The 19,502-nt window shown below is 41.9% G+C and overlaps 1 protein-coding gene across 1 annotated transcript; it reads left to right on the top strand.

Annotated features, from left to right (window-relative positions):
* The first annotated feature begins 5,546 nt into the window (after positions 1-5,546).
* DYNLT3 (dynein light chain Tctex-type 3) lies at positions 5,547-12,823 on the top strand. Its single transcript, XM_065741560.1, has 5 exons — positions 5,547-5,634; positions 6,084-6,125; positions 7,978-8,101; positions 9,820-9,897; positions 10,650-12,823. The coding sequence occupies exons 1-5, from the start codon at positions 5,605-5,607 to the stop codon at positions 10,724-10,726; spliced, it is 351 nt and encodes a 116-aa protein (XP_065597632.1). The 5' UTR covers positions 5,547-5,604; the 3' UTR covers positions 10,727-12,823.
* The last annotated feature ends 6,679 nt before the right edge of the window (positions 12,824-19,502 follow it).

Below are 19,502 nucleotides of genomic sequence, written 5' to 3'. Positions count from 1 at the left end.
ACAATTTCAGTATAGAAAGTTTATTTTAAAAATGTACATCTTCATTCCTTGGGAAAGAGTTCATGTTTGGTTTAAAGGTAATACAATAGCTGGCAGCTACAGAAAGATGAAAGTCGCTGTTCGTGACTTTTTTCTCTCTTCCTCAATGATGCTCTGCCCTCTCCCTTGTCCTGCTTCCTGACCTCTCAGCAAACCAGATCTGTTAGAAAACCAGCAGTAAGTTACTCAGCTGTTGTTGCTGCCAATTTAGTGAGGAACATCCTCAGAGAATGGAGTCAAAGGAGCACCAGAGCCTCTGCCAGGGAAGGCAGAATTGTGCTGCAGAGGAAAATCACTGAGGGAAGAGGGGCTTGGCTGCTCCTTAGGTTCTTAAGGGCACTGAGACTTCAGAGCAGATCAGCTGTCTTGTGGTCTTGGGGTTCTGTGGTGTTTGCTCCACCTTAAAAGTAACGTGGCTTGGAGGTTGGTTTGTTGTTGTCTTTTCCAAACAAAAAAATAATAAAATCACTAACATGTAAATGTATCCATGTAACATTCTTGACAGTTTTTAACTCATCATTTTCTAGTGGTACAACTGTTTACAGCCAATAACAGGAATGCATCCCTGCAGTCTTATATTGGATATTTCACCTCATTGAAGGAAAAAATAGCTTAGAATGTAAGGTCACAGAGTAGATGATTTCAAATACTTTTTAGAACAGTTCTTATTTTTATTTAAATATTTATACATCATAAAACTTGTAGCCCTCAAATGTGCATGTTGGAGTTTTTGGACAAACTCATGGACCACTCTTAATTTACAATCCTACAGCAGCAATATGATTGCTTGAATAACATTAACAAAAACGTATTCTATGCATTTTAAGACGTTATTTTATGATTTACCAGGAGTAAATGAAGAGTTAGAAATGCATGAACAGTCTGTCTTAGACATCTGTGGCAAATTTTGATGAGTAATCCAGGTAATATTAACCACAAAACAGAATGAAGACTTCAAATACAGTGAAGTCATAACACTGCTGTTAAGTGTTTCAGTTCATTTAAATGGATAAGTATCACAGTGCTGGGCAAACTTTCTAGCACTGAAAAACTATTCTATCTTGATATGTGTCTTAAATACTAACCATGGAGAATAAAAACTGAACACATATAATACTGTCAACTCATCCAGTTTAACCCTAATACTCATGGTTTACATTGTTCTATCTCAGAGCTTATCTGAAATCAGGTGAGTCTCTAAGGAAGCCAGCAGTACTTGCAATGCAGGCATTCCAGTCTGGGCCTTGGCAGCACATCTGTGCCAGCAAACACTACACTTTCCACAGTCCACATGACTTGCAACAAGTCACTGCAACCACTGCAATGCTGTCTCCTCACCTTTTCCCATTATGCCACAAACAAAGCAGCTTGCACATTTCTGTGCTGCACTCATGTTCTCACTCATGATCACAACATGAGTTTCCAGCACTCTGACAATTACAAAAATACAGAAACCACCCCGACAGACCATTTGTAGCTATGGAAATAGCAATATCTATCACAATTCACTGATAATTTTTTAAACAATTGTTGAGTGGGCATTAAGCTCTTCGGAGGAGTTTGAGCAAGTCACTGCAGTTAATATTAGAACAACTCTCAGCAAAAAAAAATATAAAAAAAAATATTAAAATCAGGAAAGCTGAGGCATACAGCCAATGGTCTGGCCAACTTGAAAACTGCCATAGAGATTAGGCCAGGAGTCCATCTACTCCACTGCTCCATTCCTGGCAGCAACACTTAGTGATGCACAGGAAGAGAGAAAGAACAAAAACAGCACTCACTGATTCTTCCTCCAGCATGTGGCCACATGTAGCTTAGGAACTAAGTCGGAAGAATTAAACCCAGAATTGGAGCAGTTTTGACTTTTTGGTTTAAGGTGGATGGTGAAGGCTTAAAATGCTTGCAACAGCTAAAGGACATAAAGGCATGAAGCTAGAGAGAAGCCATACTATTTTTCCTGCATGAGATTCCCATTTTTTACTCTGCACGAGCAGTGATGAATCTCTGCAGCCTGTACTACCTCTCCAGTATGCCAAATCCTTTTCAAATATTTGCATTTTAATCAAGGAATGATTTGAGCTGCTGTGTTTATTTTCAATCTTTTAAGAGCTTCTGTTCTGCATGTGAATGATGAAAGCCTCCAATTATGTTTGAACTTAGTGCTGTATTTCTGCACCATCTCTTTCAGCACTTTCCATATTTCCTATTACAGTGCACAGAACTAATTATACTGCAATCCATTTGCATTTTCCAGCTTACAATTCACAGTAGTGTAGTAAAGAAATAAGCAGAGTAGTCAGGTAACTCCTCTTGAAAAGTGTACAGTTCCTTGTTACAATTTATTATAACTCTTTTGAAATCAATAATCATGTTAGCCATTCTTAGGAAAAATAAATACAGAAAGGAAAATACATTGGTGCTTTTGGTTGTCAAAGTTCTGTTGAAAATGGATCTGTGTGGAGGAAAAAAAGAAAAAAGAAAAAAGAAAGAAAATAACCACTTAGGAGCTGTGAAAGCTAAATTATTGTAAGTCTAAAACTAACTCAGAAGATGATTTAATACCTTCTGTTCCCTAAAGGAGAATGCAGGCTAGCTGGATGCCTAGTGGATGTTACTAATGTGCTATCAATCCAGCAGAGCTGACTAAAACACCAGGCCTGTTTCAGTGTTTTATTACTCATACTTGGGTTTTTTTTTTCCTACCAATATTTAAGATATACCTCCTTTAGTTCAAATTAAACCTATCATTTCCTTTCCTATTTTTTATCACGTGTTGGCCTGTTAAGCATTCCTTTTAGTGAGCTGCTGCACATTGAGATACCCACAGTGTGAAGAGACTGGGGAAGAGATAGAAAACAAATGTGGTTCCTCCACAAGTCACATTTTCTAAGCTTCTTTTCGGTCTCTCTGCTTCCAGGAGAAAAATCATTTTAGTCTCTGTCCTGACACCACACTGGGCAGAGAATTACACTTGATGCCTGGCGAACACCAAGAACAACATAATTGTGTTTTGTTCCTTTCATGATATTCTTCAACATAATTATTTATAACATCATCCTTTGGTTCCTATTTACTGATAGTCCATAATTTTCCATAACCTCACTGCCTAGTCTCCATTTATTTATCTGTGTCGATGTCATTTTCACAGGCTGTACTTTGTATTCTTTATGAAATTCCTTCCTGTTGATTTCACCAGCCTATTCAGTATTTATAATTTTATCCTGTCGGTCAGCATGCCTGTAACTTGCCATCATTAAAAGGCTTTTATAAGCATTACTTTTGTTCCACGATTGCAGTTGTTGCCACTAATACTGATTAGTTCAAAGAGGAGAGAAGAGAAAGTTCTTGAGTTTATTCCTCCTACTTTGATAACTCTTCATTAGGAGCAATTTGTTACTTTTTCTCTACAATCCATATTCTTACTTTAAAGTTACGTGAGAGAACATAACAAGACACATTTACTACAAAATAACATGCCTACTACGGATTTCCCTTTCATCCATTAAACCAGTGGTCCTGCTGAAGAATAAAATAAAAGTTGATTGACATAGATTCTGGGCACATCTGTGTTGGCTGTTCTCAGGTGCTGCTGGGTGTTTATCTGTAAACACTTTCCAGATTCATACCAGTTCTGATATTTTACAGAATTACAGAATCATTAAGGGGAGAAGACCTCTAAGACCATCTAGTTCAACCCCAGCCCATCACAGCAAGCCCACTGACCACATCCCTAAGTGTCACATCCACTTGGCTCTTGAACACCTCCAGGAACGGTGACTGCATCACCTCCCTGGGCAGCCTGTGCCACTGCCTCATCCCTGTTTCAAAGAAATTTTTCCTAGAACACAACCTGAACCTTTCCCATGCAACCTCTCATTCTAGAACCTAATAGTTCTCTTTTATCAGGCTCTTTCTCTTGAGCCTGATGAGATTCTTGTTAACCTGTCTGTATTGTGCAGTGGGAGAGAAGGATACATTTTATTTTTTCCCCTTTATTAGGACCACCACCTTCCAACCAACATACCAGTCCTTCGGGAGCCCTATTTTCCAAGGTGTCTACAGAGATTATAGCTACTAGTATTGCAAATAAAGTGTTTCTTTGCATATTTCTAAACAGTATGAAAAATATGTCTAGCAACCATTTCTTTAGATAATTGCACCCTGAAGAGATGAAGATATGCAATCTCAGAAAATAGAGAGAACAAAAGATGAACAAGATCCAAGACTAAGTTCTTCCTAGCACTATTAGCTTTATGTCTCAGTTGCCAGTGCAAATACAGTACATGCTTGCAGTAGCTTTTATTTCTTTTAAAATAAAAGTGGTATTATGTCTCTAGCTTTGAAATATAAATGCATAAAAAGGATATTTTGTTTTTCTCGTAATAACTCCCAAGTGTGAAAACCCAGGAATATACTGCACAGGTCAAGACAAAGAATACTTTATACTGAAGTTTTTGGGTTTTTTTTCATGTCTTTTTCCTATGACCATATCCATTTGTGCTTGTTCATAATAATCTGCTTTTAGAGAAGTAGTCTTCACACTCAGTTTTCTCATCCTACTGTCCTCACTAGCAAATATTACACATGAAAGCTAGTTTCAAAGATGATACAAAAGTGTTTTGTTTTGCTTCCCCTGTACTTCCATTCTTCTGAGTTTTTCCAATTAGCATACAATAAACACCAATCAACAGACACTTTTGCAAGGTATGCATGCATCGGTCCAAATAGGTGCCACCAAAGCTGAAACCAGATCTGAGGCAGCCTTGTTGCTCTACCTCTAAATCAACTTTTTACTCGGGTGACTAGTGATAGGACATGGGGGAATGGATTTAAACTAAAATGGGGGAGATTTAGATTAGATTTTGGGCAGAAATTCTATCCCCAGAGGGCAGCGATGTGCTGGCACAGCTGCCCAGAGAAGCTGTGGTGCCCCATCCCTGGAGGCACTCAAGACCAGGTTGGATGGGGCCCTGGGCAGCCTGAGCTGCTGGGGGCAGCCCTGCCCATGGCATGGGCTGGGTGGGCTTTGAGAACCCTTCCAACCCAAACCATTCCGTGATTCTCATCATTGTTTCTGTTTAGAAAGACCAGGAGAATTGTATCACATAGGTAATACTATAAGAATAAACCAGGAAAAACATAAAGGAGTTCACAGTTTTCTTACAAATAAAATATATATTTTAAAAAATGCACAAATTCTGCATTGTTCCATACTAGGTGTCTCTCCTGTTTCCCAGGCAACATCACAGCGAGTGAGAAGATCGCACCTGTCTGTATAGCGCCCCAATTAAAACCCAGAGCCGTTCCTTTGTAATAAAGTGGAATTTAAAGCAAGTCACCACGACTAAAACCTAACGGCAGCCGTGCGTCAGGCAATTTACACGGACCAGTAACAACAACAGGGAAGAAAACGCCGTTCCTCGTCATCAGGACGGCGCCCGGAGCACGCCCATCCCCAGCTCCGCAGAGCCCGGCCCGCCCTCGGCTGCCGCCCCGCGGAGGCGGAGCCGCGCAGGACTCGGAGGAGCCGTCGCTGCCGGAACCGCCGCTGCCCGAGCCGGGGCCATGGAGGACTTTCACCCCCACAACGACGAGGTAGGGGCTCTCCGCCCGGCCCCGTCTCGCTGGGGGGATCTGCCGGCCCCTACCGGACCAGAGCCCGGCGCCGGGCGGGGCTCTGCCGCGTCCCGGGCCCGCGGAGCGACGCGTTTGGGGGCAGCCGCTGCGGTCGTGCCGTGCTGGGAGGTGGGGGCTCCTTACTAAAAGGACCCGAGCGGCCTTTCCCCCCCTTGGGCCCCGCTTTCGGATCCGTAGCCGCCCGTTTCTATGGCAAACTCACGCTGCCCTTGAGATTTGTGCCCTTACCCATCTGGTTGGAACCGATGGGTGCAGGGAAGCAGATGTCACAGGTGGTCGTGCCGGGTTTCCTCTGGAAGCCAAGTTGAACTCCGAGGAGTCAGAATGAGTAGAGAATAGGGTATGTTAGAACTACAGGGAGTGTTTCTCAGGTGTGCCAAAAAATAATTGATTTTTCATCGTTGCAGATGATCTTCAATGCTGACGAGGCCCACAACATAGTTAAGGAGGTAGGTGTTAGTTTTACGGCTCACATTTCAAAAGAACTCTTTATCTTGTAAGATAGTGAAAAGAGACTTTTTACAGAATCTACTGGGGATGTTTAAGCCTGTACAAAATATAAGCTAGTATTTAAATCAGATGAAAGCAGACCTTCATTTGGAACTACTACAAGCTTCAGATGATTCTTGTTTTCAACTGTCTAAGGGGGAGGTGACAGAGAGAGGGACAGAATTTGCTTGACATTGGACTAATGAGGGAAAACAGTCACAAGTTGCATAGGAAAAGAATCACGTTATTTTCCCTTTATCCAGCTAGAAAACAGGCAATCACTGGAGAAGGCTATATGGAGCTGAGAAGTCTCCATCTTTAGACTTTAAAAAAAGCTGCCTGGACAAAGTCTTGAGCAGCCTTAAGATCACACTCGGAAAATTAGCTTTAGCTGGGGCAAGAAGTTGGACAACATGGGCTTGTTAGTCTATAAATATTTAAAATAATTCTTGCACAAAAAGAGCAGGCTGAAAGTGAGTAGCTTGCCAGTCTAAATTAAATGCCTGATAACATGATTAATGAAGAGTGCGTGGCATACAGATGCTGTCACATTTTACAAGGAAATACCATTTTTATAAGGGAATTTCTAGAGGGCTTGTGCAGATCCTTTCCTACCTGCCATGACAGGGCTTCTTGAGCTGCTCTGGGTCACAGCAGCAAGCCCTCTGCTGTCAGGTGAGTGACAGTTCAACCCTTATGTAACTGGCCCTGCTTTGAGAGGCCAGATATACTATCACAGATTCTTTTTGTTTTTGCATCTGAGGCTGGGAGCAAAGCCAAGTGTTTCTGCCTCTGGCTTAAAGCTTACATGGATCTCAGGAGTTGTGGTACTGGAAACATCTCTGGAAAAGAGCAGAGTCCCAGTAGCACCACTGTGCACTGTTGTCCTGTTTTGCATTTCTTTCATTTGAGTCATTGTCTAGCTTTATACAATGGGATTGGAACTAATTGGGTTTTATAGGATCTGGAGCACAAATATCTTGTGCAGCATGTTAGTGGGTGGTGCACACAAAGTCTGCACTACTGAATCCTGAATCAGAGAACATAGCTTTATTTTACTTACCTATTCCAAATGTACATTTCTTTCCACTGTAATACAGTTTTCTCAAGTACATAATTCTGAACTTCTATAGAAAGAGAGAATGCAATTTAAGAATTACAGTTGGACAGCAGACTGAGTGGCAGCCTTAAGCTTAAGCAAGGCTTGGCCAATCTGGAACTGTGGGAAAATCCACAGTTTTCAGGCATTTTAGCACTGTGGAACTGCAGCACTTCAGCATCTGTTGCTTTCGCATCTGCCTCATCATTTACACTGGGATTTGTATTTTGCTGCAGTGGCTCCAGCTATCTGAAGATTTCAGATTGTTGCTCAAAAACTCTGAAGGTTGACCAGCCCAAGTAAACATTGTTGATCAGAGTAGTAAAGTTTCCACTGCAGCAGCATCTGAAAGCCAAGCTGGAGTAGGCAGTCATTGAGAACAAACTGGGTGCATTGGTATTTTCACTGGTAAATAGATTCTGTGGTTTCACTTGGCATTTAAATCATATTGCTAAAGTCTTTCCTACACCAAGTTTTTACTCCAAGCCTTATTTTTATTTCCACATAGTAGCGTGGTAAATACATACTAAAAATAATTCCCCAAGAAAGCTCATTTTACTTCCCATTCAGCAGCTGATGAGCTGAAGCAATTTAGAGTAAGCTAGCTGACAGATTCAGTTCTTAAATTATACAAGACATTTTAAATCTTTAAATCTTTACAGAAAATAGAAAAACCTTCAAAGTGTAACTACTTTTTTCCCCTTCTGTTTTAGTGCATAGAGAGTGTTCTAGGCAAAGCAGATTACAATCAGAACAAAGTCAACCAGTGGACTGCAGCTATAGTGGAACAGTCGCTGACGCACTTGGTAAAACTGGGAAAAACATATAAGTACATTGGTAAGTGGAAGTACCCATATGCAATGCTATAATGAGATGAAAAGCATCACAATAATAGCAAGGTGGCAAGGTCTTTGGCTGCAGCAAATGAGAACAAGCCCAAATGCAGCAGCCATTGATGCAGAAATGAAGGAAAGGAGCTGCTTACCTTTAGAAGGCCTCAGGTAGGCAGGGATCTCCAGCAAGAGATGCTCTTGCCTCCACTGACAACCCTTAAATGAGGTCTGGAAAGGGGTGGATCCTGGCTCCACCCCTCCAGTCACCCAGGTACATTACATGCACCTGAGCTCCCCTGGGTTGGCCCTGCCTTCTCACCAGGTACTGGTTTAGGCTGTGATTCAGCATTTCCACTACACCATACATCTACCCTTCTACCTGTCTACAGTCACAGTGAGTAACTGCTGGAAGGTTCATTTCAGTGCAGCGCTCAATAGAAAAGTTTACTTGTTAATCTGTAAACAAAATAGAGCAGATACTTGAACTCTTGCGTTATAGAGATGTTTAGTAATAGTTCTGGTAAAGCTATGGAAGACTTACTTTGGCCAACCATGTCATTAAAAGCACAGAGATGACATATCATGCAGTCTTCCCTGACTCAAGCACTCCTAAAGAAATCGTATCAATGTTTTAGCTCATTTCAGGAGATTAATTGCAACACTGTAATGAAATGAAAAGCGCACCAATGATAACATAGTAGCAAAGCATTAAGCCGTAGCAAAGGAAGATAAGCTCAAAGGCAGCAGCTGTGGACACAGAAGCGAAGGAAAGCAGCTGCTTACCTTTGGGAGCCTTCAGGTAAGCAGGGACGTCCAGTGAGATACCTTTGCCTCTACTGCCAACCCTTAAATGAGGGAAGGGGTGGATGATGGCTGCACCCCTTCCAGTCACTGAGCTGCACTGCATGCACCTGAGCTCCCCTGTGTTGGCCCTGCCCTCCCACCAGCTGCTCAGTCACCATTTCAAGCCATGACTTAGCATTTCTTATGCATGCACACACACATACATACATACATATATATATATATATGCATATATATATATATATATATTTCTTTAATAAAAACATTTAATTGGAATTAAGCCTTTTTTAGGTACAGACTATAACAGGATTTTCAGCCCTGTAAGCTATTTCATGTCCTGTTACTTTCCTGTGCATATCTATAGAAGAGAAATGGAGAAAGTGCATGTTTAAAATGCTATCATGTGAACAATTCACAAAAAGAGTCAAAGCTAGTGTTTGTACCCTGGCCTGTTTTTAGTCTTTAATTCGAAGTTGATGTTTTTACAGCAGTTACAGATCAGTCTAGAAATGCCATATTACCACAGTGTGATTTCAGAGAGCAGCCAACCCTACCTTTGGGAAGCAGCTCTTGTCCAGTCTGACTTCTGTTGTACCTGTGAGGACAGCACTTGGAACCCAGTTCCAAGGTGCACCTGACAGAAGCTGTATCTAAGCAGTTTAAAAGATAAAAAGCACAATCCTATTAGCAAGCATTTTGCGAAAGCCATTGTCTCTACGTGACTAAAGATAATCATGAATCAAATACTGAGCTCTTGAGGAAAATACTGGGAGTGATGGAATTGTCAAAATAGGTGTTGTCTTAGCTGAATGCCTCCTAACAGCCATATGAAAAAATAATGTGAGCTGGAAGTCAGAAACTGTGAACGATTCACCTCTTCAATGATGAAAGCTGTGGTTTTCTGACTGTATCTTTCAGTAACCTGTGCGGTGATGCAGAGAAGCGGAGCTGGTCTCCACACAGCAAGCTCGTGCTTCTGGGATACTACAACTGATGGTAGGCTTCCTCACTCGGATCAAATGTTGTAGTTAAAGAAATGGTGCCTGTTGCTCAGTTGCAATGGTTCAGTTGAAGTGTTGGAAGAATGATTATAGAAGCAATAGGTTCCACAATTAAACCCTTGTTTACAATCCCAGGAAAAAATGTTTTGTTAACAATCTGTGTCTGCATGAGGAATGATTGCTTTGCAGGTGCCAGAAGGCAAATGCAGAAATGCCTTCTTATTGAAACAATAATCAAGAAAATTAACCCTCTTCAGTAACCACTGATCAATTGAAGAGGCAATAAAACATTGTTTTCAGTAAAAATGAGCCCATTGTCCAAAGCGTATCTGTCTGTCTGCTGTAAAGAGACAGTGCTACTCAGAAGAAGAACAAAGTTTGGTAAAAAATAGGAGCAGTTTGACTAGAACACATCTTTCAACTGCCTGATAATCAAGTCAGTTTATAGGCTTTTCATGTGCTTTCTAACATTTAAATTGGTTCTAAAGTTCAGGGTGTAATAATCCAGCTTTTAAAAAGAGATTCCCAGAGCATTTCCCTCCTGGTATTTAGGTAGTAAACCATGCCCAAGTTAATACAAATGTTAACTAGAGCCAATATGACAGTAACAGTAATTACCTTAAATCACAGCTGTATTATTCCTCTTAATTGAACATAGTTTACACTGAGATAAAATTAATGTAATAAAGGGACTGGAATTATTTTTTTTTGTTTTGTTTTGTATCAAATTGTAATGATCTCTTCTAGGGACCTGCACAGTGAGATGGGAAAACCGAACAATGAACTGCATTGTCAACGTGTTTGCTGTTGCTATTATCCTGTAGCTGACTGGAAGATAAATATAAGCAACACCGAAGCCTTTAAAAAAATGTTCCAAACACATGGCTAAATATTTCAGATAGTTATATATACATTTTTTTTTTCTTTAGGAGATGGTATAGCAGACAGAAGTTCTCTAGAGAGGGCATACGTTCTAAGCCAGTTGTCATAGATTACTTATTTGAGATGGAGCAAAAAAAAAGCAAGAAAGAGAAAGCAAGTTTTTATAATTTAAATATTCAGAAGTATGTTAATGAGAAGATGCCACAAAGATCAACAGAATTTACATCAAAGCTAATATCAAAGATGCTTTATTCAAGAGGAACATATCTAATCAAAGCAAAAGGTGAAAGGGCAAGCAAGACCTCTCAGGATTCTGGTGCCTTTGGGAACAAATTATGGATGCAATTCAGAGTGCACATGCTGTAAACGGTATCAAGTGCTTCATGTTTGATTAAATATAGCTGACTTTCCTATTGAGCGCTGGTGCCTTTGAAATTAAATGAGCATCACTCTTCAGTCAAGTCTGAACTTCTGCTTTGAGACTGGATCCATAAAGCTTTCCTCCTTGAGGCAGAGGATGACTTCACTAGAGCGAAGGTGCAATATACCTAGGCCTAACGAGAATACTGATTTTTCTTCAGAATGAAGAACATTATATTTGTTGTCAATTTGTTGATCAGACATTACCATTGAATTCATAATTTGCCCTTCCTAAAGCATTCTGAAGGTATTTGCACTTGATTTTATTCCCTGACTACATTATCTGTGACGCACTTTATTGAGTCCTCCTGCAATGCAAGACTGGCCAGGAGCAAGGGCAGTAAGAGTTGGCCCTTGTTTCCCCAAATGGGAATTTATAGTTCAGAGAGAAGGCACACACATTTCTAGAGGCTCTTGTTACCTTTGAAACCATTTATCTTAAAGCAACATATATATAGAAGTATTTCCTATATTCTCTAAATCTAGAATTGAATCATAATTCTATTAAAAAATAGTTATATTTTAAGCACTAAGAATTCCCATCCTATCAAGATTTGTGCGAGTTCTTAAATTTGCTCATCTGATGAGTCTTAACTTGAATTATTCCACATGGAAGAAAAGCATTTGCACAAGTATTTGTTAGATTGGGGCCTACATTTGTCTTTATTAATGCACAATGTACGTGATAAAAATGTATCAATACCAAAAATGCCTGAATGACTGCTGTCACTAAGTGGCAGCTACATTAAGTTGTTTTATCAGATGCTGCTTAAGGATAGAATTTTTTCTTCATTACTGCATGTCTTTGGAGGAGACTGGTAACTACCTAACAGCTACTGTAAGGCTGTCCTGCAGTTCTAACAAATGAGTATTAAAACACTGTTATGTGGTTCTGTTTGGTTTTCTGTTAACTATTAGGACATATAGCAAGTGATCTGTACAGAGTAAGCTAACAATTGTGTCATTGCTTAAAGTGTGTATTCATATAGCTGCTGTGAGACTACATGCAAATGGAATGTGTAATCCACAATGCTGTTGAAAAGCTCTTGTTTTGCAAACAGAGTTCTACTTTAAACCTGAGTGCAAGTAAAACTGAGCATTGTAACATTTCCTTTGCCTTAAAGGCAAGTGTAGTGTGAAGATGTGTATGTATATTGTACTGACCTTCAGATACGTAGTAATTCAACATTGTGTGGGTTAGGACAGCAGTTTCTGAATGCAGTGCTGCCACTTAAGAGCTGAGCTGAGAAACCAAAAGAAATGCAGAGTTTCACTGATTCCTCAGAATTGCACAAGGTGGAAAAGGTAAGTGGAGCAGCAACTGGAAAAAGTTTTGGTAGGGTTGGTAGAGTGAGAAATGTAAAAGCAGTGGTGGCTGTTATCCTGATTTAGTGGACATTCAGATGCCATGGTCAGAAGAAATATTCCATACAACTGTTTGTAACTTATTTGGTCTTTCTGCTTTACTTGAAAATAAGATGCACTGAGCAAGACTATCAGTTTAATGAGGTTTGGTGAAGGTTCCACTGCAAAAGAAACCTGAAAAATGCTGCTGAATTGTAAGAGTGCTTCATTTTTCTTTCACCAAAATCAAAAACTAAAGACTTGCCTTAGCTGTATCTTTGCCTTGTGTGTTTGATCTATGCGAACAGTGATCAAGAACAGTATTTCTCTTACTTTCCTTCACTTGTACACAATAGTAAGAACGTGGGAAATAATTTATTCAAGTTGTACAAGCATGTTAGAGGCAAGACTCATCAAAGGCTAATTCCCAGATGTCGACTGATTTTCCATACCTCTTTGTCTACTCAGATCTACCCCATGTTCTGTTTGTCACAGTGACGCAGTAGACAGTTTCTGTTGCTCCAGGAAGATCATTACAAAATTCTGGGATAAGTATTTGCATTCTTCATCGACAAAAGAATGTGCATCAAATTATTGCCTGTATATGTGGAGCTGTATGATCCCATGTATGACTTAATGACAAAAGACATCTGTTACTCCTTTCCTGCAAAATGACTGGAGAATTTTGTTATCAGAATTGTGTGAAAGGGAAGGTGCAGTGCCTCTCTTCCCTTTATACTTGCCCAAGGAAACTAATACAAACCCTTCTATAATCAATTTAAATTCATGCAATCTAAAGCACTTTGTAGAAGCCTTTCAGTTCCCAGCTTCTAGCTAGCCTGTTTGTTTTACGTTTGGCTGACAATTTAAACACACCACAAAAGAGAGCATATTATTACTAGCCTGTGTGCATTAGTTCAGCAGCTACCATACAGAGAAAATAGGGCTTTGCTCTAATAAAGCCCACAGATCCTTCAGAGAGAACTGCAGCAAATCCTGTAACGAGCAGTTCTGATTATGGGAATGCACCTTGCTGGCTGTTGTACATTCTGACCTGGTCAGTTTCCTCACATTTAATTTCAAGGGGGATTTTTCTAATCATGCTGTCACTGAGTGCAGAGCAGATCAAATCCTACATCAGACTATCCCAAGCCAGTAGGCTCTGTCTGTCTCACAGGACGTTCCCAGGCCAAGGGCAGTTTGTCTCTAGGTGAGTGAGCTTGGGTGCAATGTTCTCTGACTACAACAAACCTAGCTGCAGTGGAGGTGCTCTGGCCTACTGGCCTGTGTCAGATGAGGGAGCGGTGTGCTTTGCTTTGTGGGGGGTGCAGTTTCCCATGTAACAGAGGGAAGGCTGCAGACTGATGCCACTGAGGGATACGTTTCTGCTCTGACGAGTCTAAGTCACTACCAAGTAACTGGAGGTTTTAGCTCGTCTGTTCTTAGAGCCTTTGTCTTTAAAGATGGGAAGCAGGCCGTGTCAGCATGTTTGTTACATAAGAAGTTTTTAAAAGGGAACAAAAAATGGCACTAGAGTGACAGCTGCAAGCTTCTGTGTAACTGAGTGTAACTCTGTTCCACAGTCTGACCAAGAAGTAATAGAAAAGGACGAGTGGGGTTGCAGTAACACACCTCACTGTTAGCTGGAGTCAAGCACGTAGGCCTAGTGGGCCATACTATAGCGCGGACATATGAGGGAAAGACAGGCGAGTTTTGTGGACATTACGGTTGTAAATAGATTCTTCTGTACGTGAAGGTTTATTTCCGTTTGCCCGGCGCTGCTACTGCCGGCCGCCAGCAGGCGGCGCTGCGGGGCGGGCGGAGCTAGATAGGGGGTTGGAGCTGGATGATCTTTGAGCTCCTTTTCAACCCCATCCATTCCATGATTCTGTGATTCTGTAATTCTGCTGCTGGGAGACTGGAGGGGCAGCGCTGAGCTCTGCTCTGTGTGACAGCGACAGGGCCCGAGGGAACGGCATGGAGCTGTGTCAGGGGAGGGGCGGCTGGGGGTTAGGGACAGTGCTGCACCACAGCGCGGTGGGCATGGCACAGGATGCACAGGGCAGGGGGCACAGCAAGGTGCATTTGGACAACGCTCTCAAACATAGGGTTTGATTTTCAGTGGTCTTCTGTGCAGCCCAGAGCTGGACTCAGTGGACCTTGTGAATCTCTTCCAACTCAGGATAATTCCTTCTATGATTCTACAGTTAAAGTATTTCCAATTGTGAGGAAAAACATCACTGTCATTCATATATTATACCACAAAAATATCTATTCTATCTATTCTGTATCTGCACAGATGCTGGGGAATTAAAAATAGACTTGGTGTTATATATAGCCAGCCTCCTTTACTCACTGGCTGAAGCTGGCCAGGGGCTGTGCAGTGCTGTAAAACTTTGCGTGTTTTTTTTTCTCACTGAGAAGCCAAATCTGAAGTGGAGAAAAGCAAAGAAGAGAAAGCAGAGTGAGGGACAGCTGAGGCTGAAACTTGAGAAAGAGTGCAGGTCTCCAGGTGTTTTATTTTTGTTCAAACATGCATAGGCAGATGTAAATGACAGGCAAACTCGCAGTCAGCTGATATGCAGCTGAGTTGGGAACGATATCCCACTGGATGTTATTCAGACATGAAACAAAAGCATAGACGTTATCTGAATGCTGTGCAGTTGGATCAAGGAAGAGAGCATGTGGACAGAGCCAGGAATGGACAGAGGGATTACATGTCACAACAGCAGGAAAGACAGGAGAGCCCAGAGCTTCTGTACCAAGTCAGGAGGGACAAGGAGGCTCTTAGGATAGTGCTAAATGTGAAGGAGGTAGGTTATGAACAGCCATGAAATCAGTGTGAGCTGAGTGTATTTGTGCTGCTGGAGAAAAAAGGGCTAAGGACAACTGTCAGTGGTGGACTAGAAGTAAGACCTGAAGTTGTGTCCAGGAGGGATGTGAGAAAAGATGGTTCACTGTGGACAAAAGGGAACGACAGTAATCACAAAGGGAGGTGATGTGAGTCCCTCTGTAAGTCTTGGTTTGGTAAGTCAACTGGTTTGCAGATCAATCTGCATGTGAGCCAGTGAGCAGGTGGCATGGGTATCAGGGAGTTTGGGCTGCATGGGAAGCACAGACCCTGAGCTAACCTGATGATATGGTGTGCTTGGTACCAGGTAAAGGGAAATTAAGATCTTGGACAAAGATAGGCATGTTGATGATGACTGGTAAGTCAAAAAGAACAACACCAGGCAGATCTGCCTGCTTAGAAATAATAGTGATAGTATTTTGAGAGTTTAAAAGTAAGACTGAAGAAGGTTTGAGGTGGCAATTGGAAGCATCAGCAATAATATAAAATACTTTGTAAGACATGGAAGAGAAGGGCTGGTAGTTTGTCATGGTATATTAGGAAGAGATTAGCAATGGTATATTAGCATACATGTATTAGCAAGAGACTGTGTTGATAGTTGTTTAAATATGACAATATTCTAGAGTTGGGTGGAGAAAGAGACAAACAAGGTGAGAGGTTTGCTTTACAGCTTGTATGGCATTTACAAGATAAGAAAGGGCAGTCCTGTGCAGCCTTTCCCACTGACATGTTCCTTGTCAAGAGTAAATACCCAATCCGTACATAAAGCAGCTAGCTTGGGCCCACAGAATTTACTGACAGCTTTCTTTTGTGGCTACAACATGCAAAAGCTGTCCCCATTAGGTGGTGATGGACAGTGTTTTTGCACATTGGTAGGGGGAGAAGGGAAGGCTCAGCACCTTGAAACAAATTAGCTGGCTGTGGACATCAGCTAAATAACATCTGTTACTTCTGAATTGGAAGTGGCAACCTGAATGTATGCTTGGTCTCTGCGAATGACTTGAAAAATAACATGAGGATTGGGGCTAGTTTCTGTTGCGTATATAAATGTAGCTGATGGATTTTCCTAATAGGAAGCTGTCTGTATTGCTCTCTGAAAAATGCAGCTTTTTTTTCAGCTTAACAGCTTGGTGTTGCTGTTTTCCCCATCCAGCTTCACAAGTGAAGACTCATATGCACACTGTAGTTGTCTCCCTTGATTACTGCCGGTCCCAGCCTCCTTCAGGCTCAAACAGTATACTGTGCTCTTGTGACATATCAGCAAAGAGCTCTGGTTAAGTCCTGAAAATACACTAATACATTGGCCTGCTTATGAAAAACTCAGACCAACGCTCATATCACTGTGGTTATTGTGGAGCAGAGTTGATCTTCAGAGCTGCTGCTTGGGGAAATGTTTATCACGCATCATAGGGCTGCTGGAAAGCCTCAGGCAGTGATGTGACTGGCATCCCCAGCTGGCAACTTCATTTATTATGATGGTTTCTAGTTTGGTACCAGCTGAATGTCAGACAGACTAATTCAAATAAAGGTACCAGGGCATTTGTCGACCAGCAACAGTGAGTGACTTTAGGCAAGATTCAGTGGCTATTTTTACAGCGTGCGTTTTGCTGCCTGTGCTGAGTATGAAACAGCAGTGAAAGGACCCTCTCGCAGCTGCAGCAGCAACAGTGGCAGAGACTGTGGTCTAGAGGTTTTCTGTAAACTGAAAGCAAAACAGTATTGGGTAGCTGAGCATTAGTTAGTACTCTAAAAATAATATTTTGTTGCCACCCGTGTTGCTGCCTTTTACACACCTTTCTTGCATTTTTGGTTTGTAGCATTGGGTCTTTGCTGTTCAGTGCATTGATTTGTGCACACGTAAGATGGACAACAGCAATGGAAGAGGATCCACATATTTTCTCAGCCATTTGCAGCACTGCTACAGCGAGAGTATTCCGTGGACTTTTAACAGGTGAGAGGAACTTTCACAATTTTGGAGCAGGAGGAAGCTGCTGATCACCTGCAGGGCTTTTTGTCTTCTCAGGGAAGTTGCTCTAGAAGGTGTTTCCTTCTTGTTTGACAGCCTTTTCTGATTATATCCTTGCTGCTATTTGAGGAAGGTTCAGGTCTCAGAGAGCTTGTGTGAATTTGACATCTGAAAACAGGCTCGACCCAGTGTCAATTATAATAGATGAAAGGGAAGTATGAGAATAAGGCCAAGAGGGTAGTAAAACCACAGCAGCAACCATCTTCCCTAGCTGCTCATGGGAGCTTACTCAGCCCTGGGTTGACCTGCAGAGGTATTTGCGTATGCTTTGGCTCTGTGAGACTGTGAGGTAGAAAACTCTTCAGTTTGGAGAAGTGGAAGGGCTGTTAGATGAAATCAGGTTCCTGCTCTGCCAAAGTGCTCTCGTGCTAACATTGACACTGACATTTTGGCCTGGTAGCTGCAAAGAGATGATCATAATTGCTCTCTCCTTGTTATTCCCTATGCCATTTCTGGACCCAGCTGATACTGAGAAAAATTCTTTCATAGTTTTACCAGTACTCTCAATCACACACAGGGGGAACACTGCAAACCCTGGATTCTCTCACAGTCCACTGTAACTCACAGGCATATGAAGACAATAATAGTGAAAGAAGCACCTACACTTCATTTCAAAGTTACTTGATCAAAGATGTCTCCACTATCCACTTGTTTTGAAGGCCATAAAAGACACGGTCAGTGATATTTTCTTATTTTCTGGTCTATCCTGGTTTCAAGTGGGATAACTTTCTTCCTTGCAGCTGGTATGGCACTGTGTTTTGAACCTGGGAAGAGAACAATGTCAATAGCACAGCGATGTATTGGCTGTTGCTGAGCAGTGCTTACACAGAGCCAGGGATGTTTCAGCTCCTCACGCTGCCCTGCAGTGAGGAGTTGGGTACAGAAGGGGTCAGGAGGGAACATGGCCGGGACATCTGACCCAGACTGCCCAAAGGGATGTCCCACAGCAGGTGGTGTCATGCTGAGCTATAACACTGGGGGCTGGCGGGCAAGGGGGGTGGGGGGGAAGCTGACACCATTCAGGGACTGGCTGGGCATCACTTAGTGCATGGTGAGCAATCACACTCTCTATCACTCATTTGGCATATATTTTTTTAATCTTCCCCTCCTTTTCTGTCCTATTAAACTATGTTTACCTCAACCCTTGGGTGTTATCTGATTTCCAGTTCCCTCCCCTATCTCACTGAGAAGGAGTGAGCTGTGTGGTGCTGAGCTGACATCCAGGTTAAACCACAAGGGCACCAGTTGACTTACATGTATTGTTTTAAAAACATAGGAGCTCACAAATCTCCTTCTTTGTAGAATTTAAAATAACAATGATTAAAAAAAAACCCCACAAATGCAGTAGTTATATGTGGAAACAAAACATTACAGGAGGGAAACAACAGTCAGTCTAGGCAGTGCAGAGCTGCCTACAGCCCTGGACCATCTGTAGGGACAGGGGAGGCTGCAGCTCATTCACATCCTATGAGACACGTGCTGCACTGCTCAGAGCAAAGTACCCCGTGCCTCTTCCTGCACTTGTGGTGGGCCCAAGCACTTACAAAACCATCAGAAGCATTGCAGAAAGTGAGGAATCTCCAGAGACTTGCAGAGCTGGGGAGCAAGATGAAGTGGGTAAGTGAAGCAGCAGTTAGTAGGAGAGGATGAATGGAGAAAAAACCCTGGTAGATGAGTGAGCAAAGAGAGACCCATGCAGTGTCCAGGCAGTGGAAAGGGAAGGATGGATGTAGCAGAAGTACATATCTGGTGTGAGCTGGAAGGCATCTATAAGCTTTCTGCAGTTCTTTCAACACTTTTCTACTCTGCTATTATTAATTTCTGCTTGCCTGATCCAGCTTGTGTGTGGTGAATGTAAATGAGATCAGTGGCTTGCTAGGGTCTCTGTCAAGTGCCAAAATGAATGTGTGCCTCATGACAAATAACTACACTGGCTTGTGTCTTTGGAGCTGTTGTATACAGTCAGATGACAGGATTTGATGCTGCAAGCTCTCAGAACCGTTAACATCTTAATATTTGCTACCAACTTCCTTTGAGCATACATACATTTGTCCTTGAGGTGTGAAGGAGTACGTCC

This window comes from Cyrtonyx montezumae, unplaced genomic scaffold (genome assembly GCF_038088225.1).
Source record: "Cyrtonyx montezumae isolate F1298 unplaced genomic scaffold, pur_monq_1.0 scaffold_3, whole genome shotgun sequence".
Classification (NCBI taxonomy): domain Eukaryota; kingdom Metazoa; phylum Chordata; class Aves; order Galliformes; family Odontophoridae; genus Cyrtonyx; species Cyrtonyx montezumae.
The sequence above is the reverse complement of the archived record's forward strand: the minus strand, read 5'-3'. Positions and strand labels throughout refer to the sequence as shown.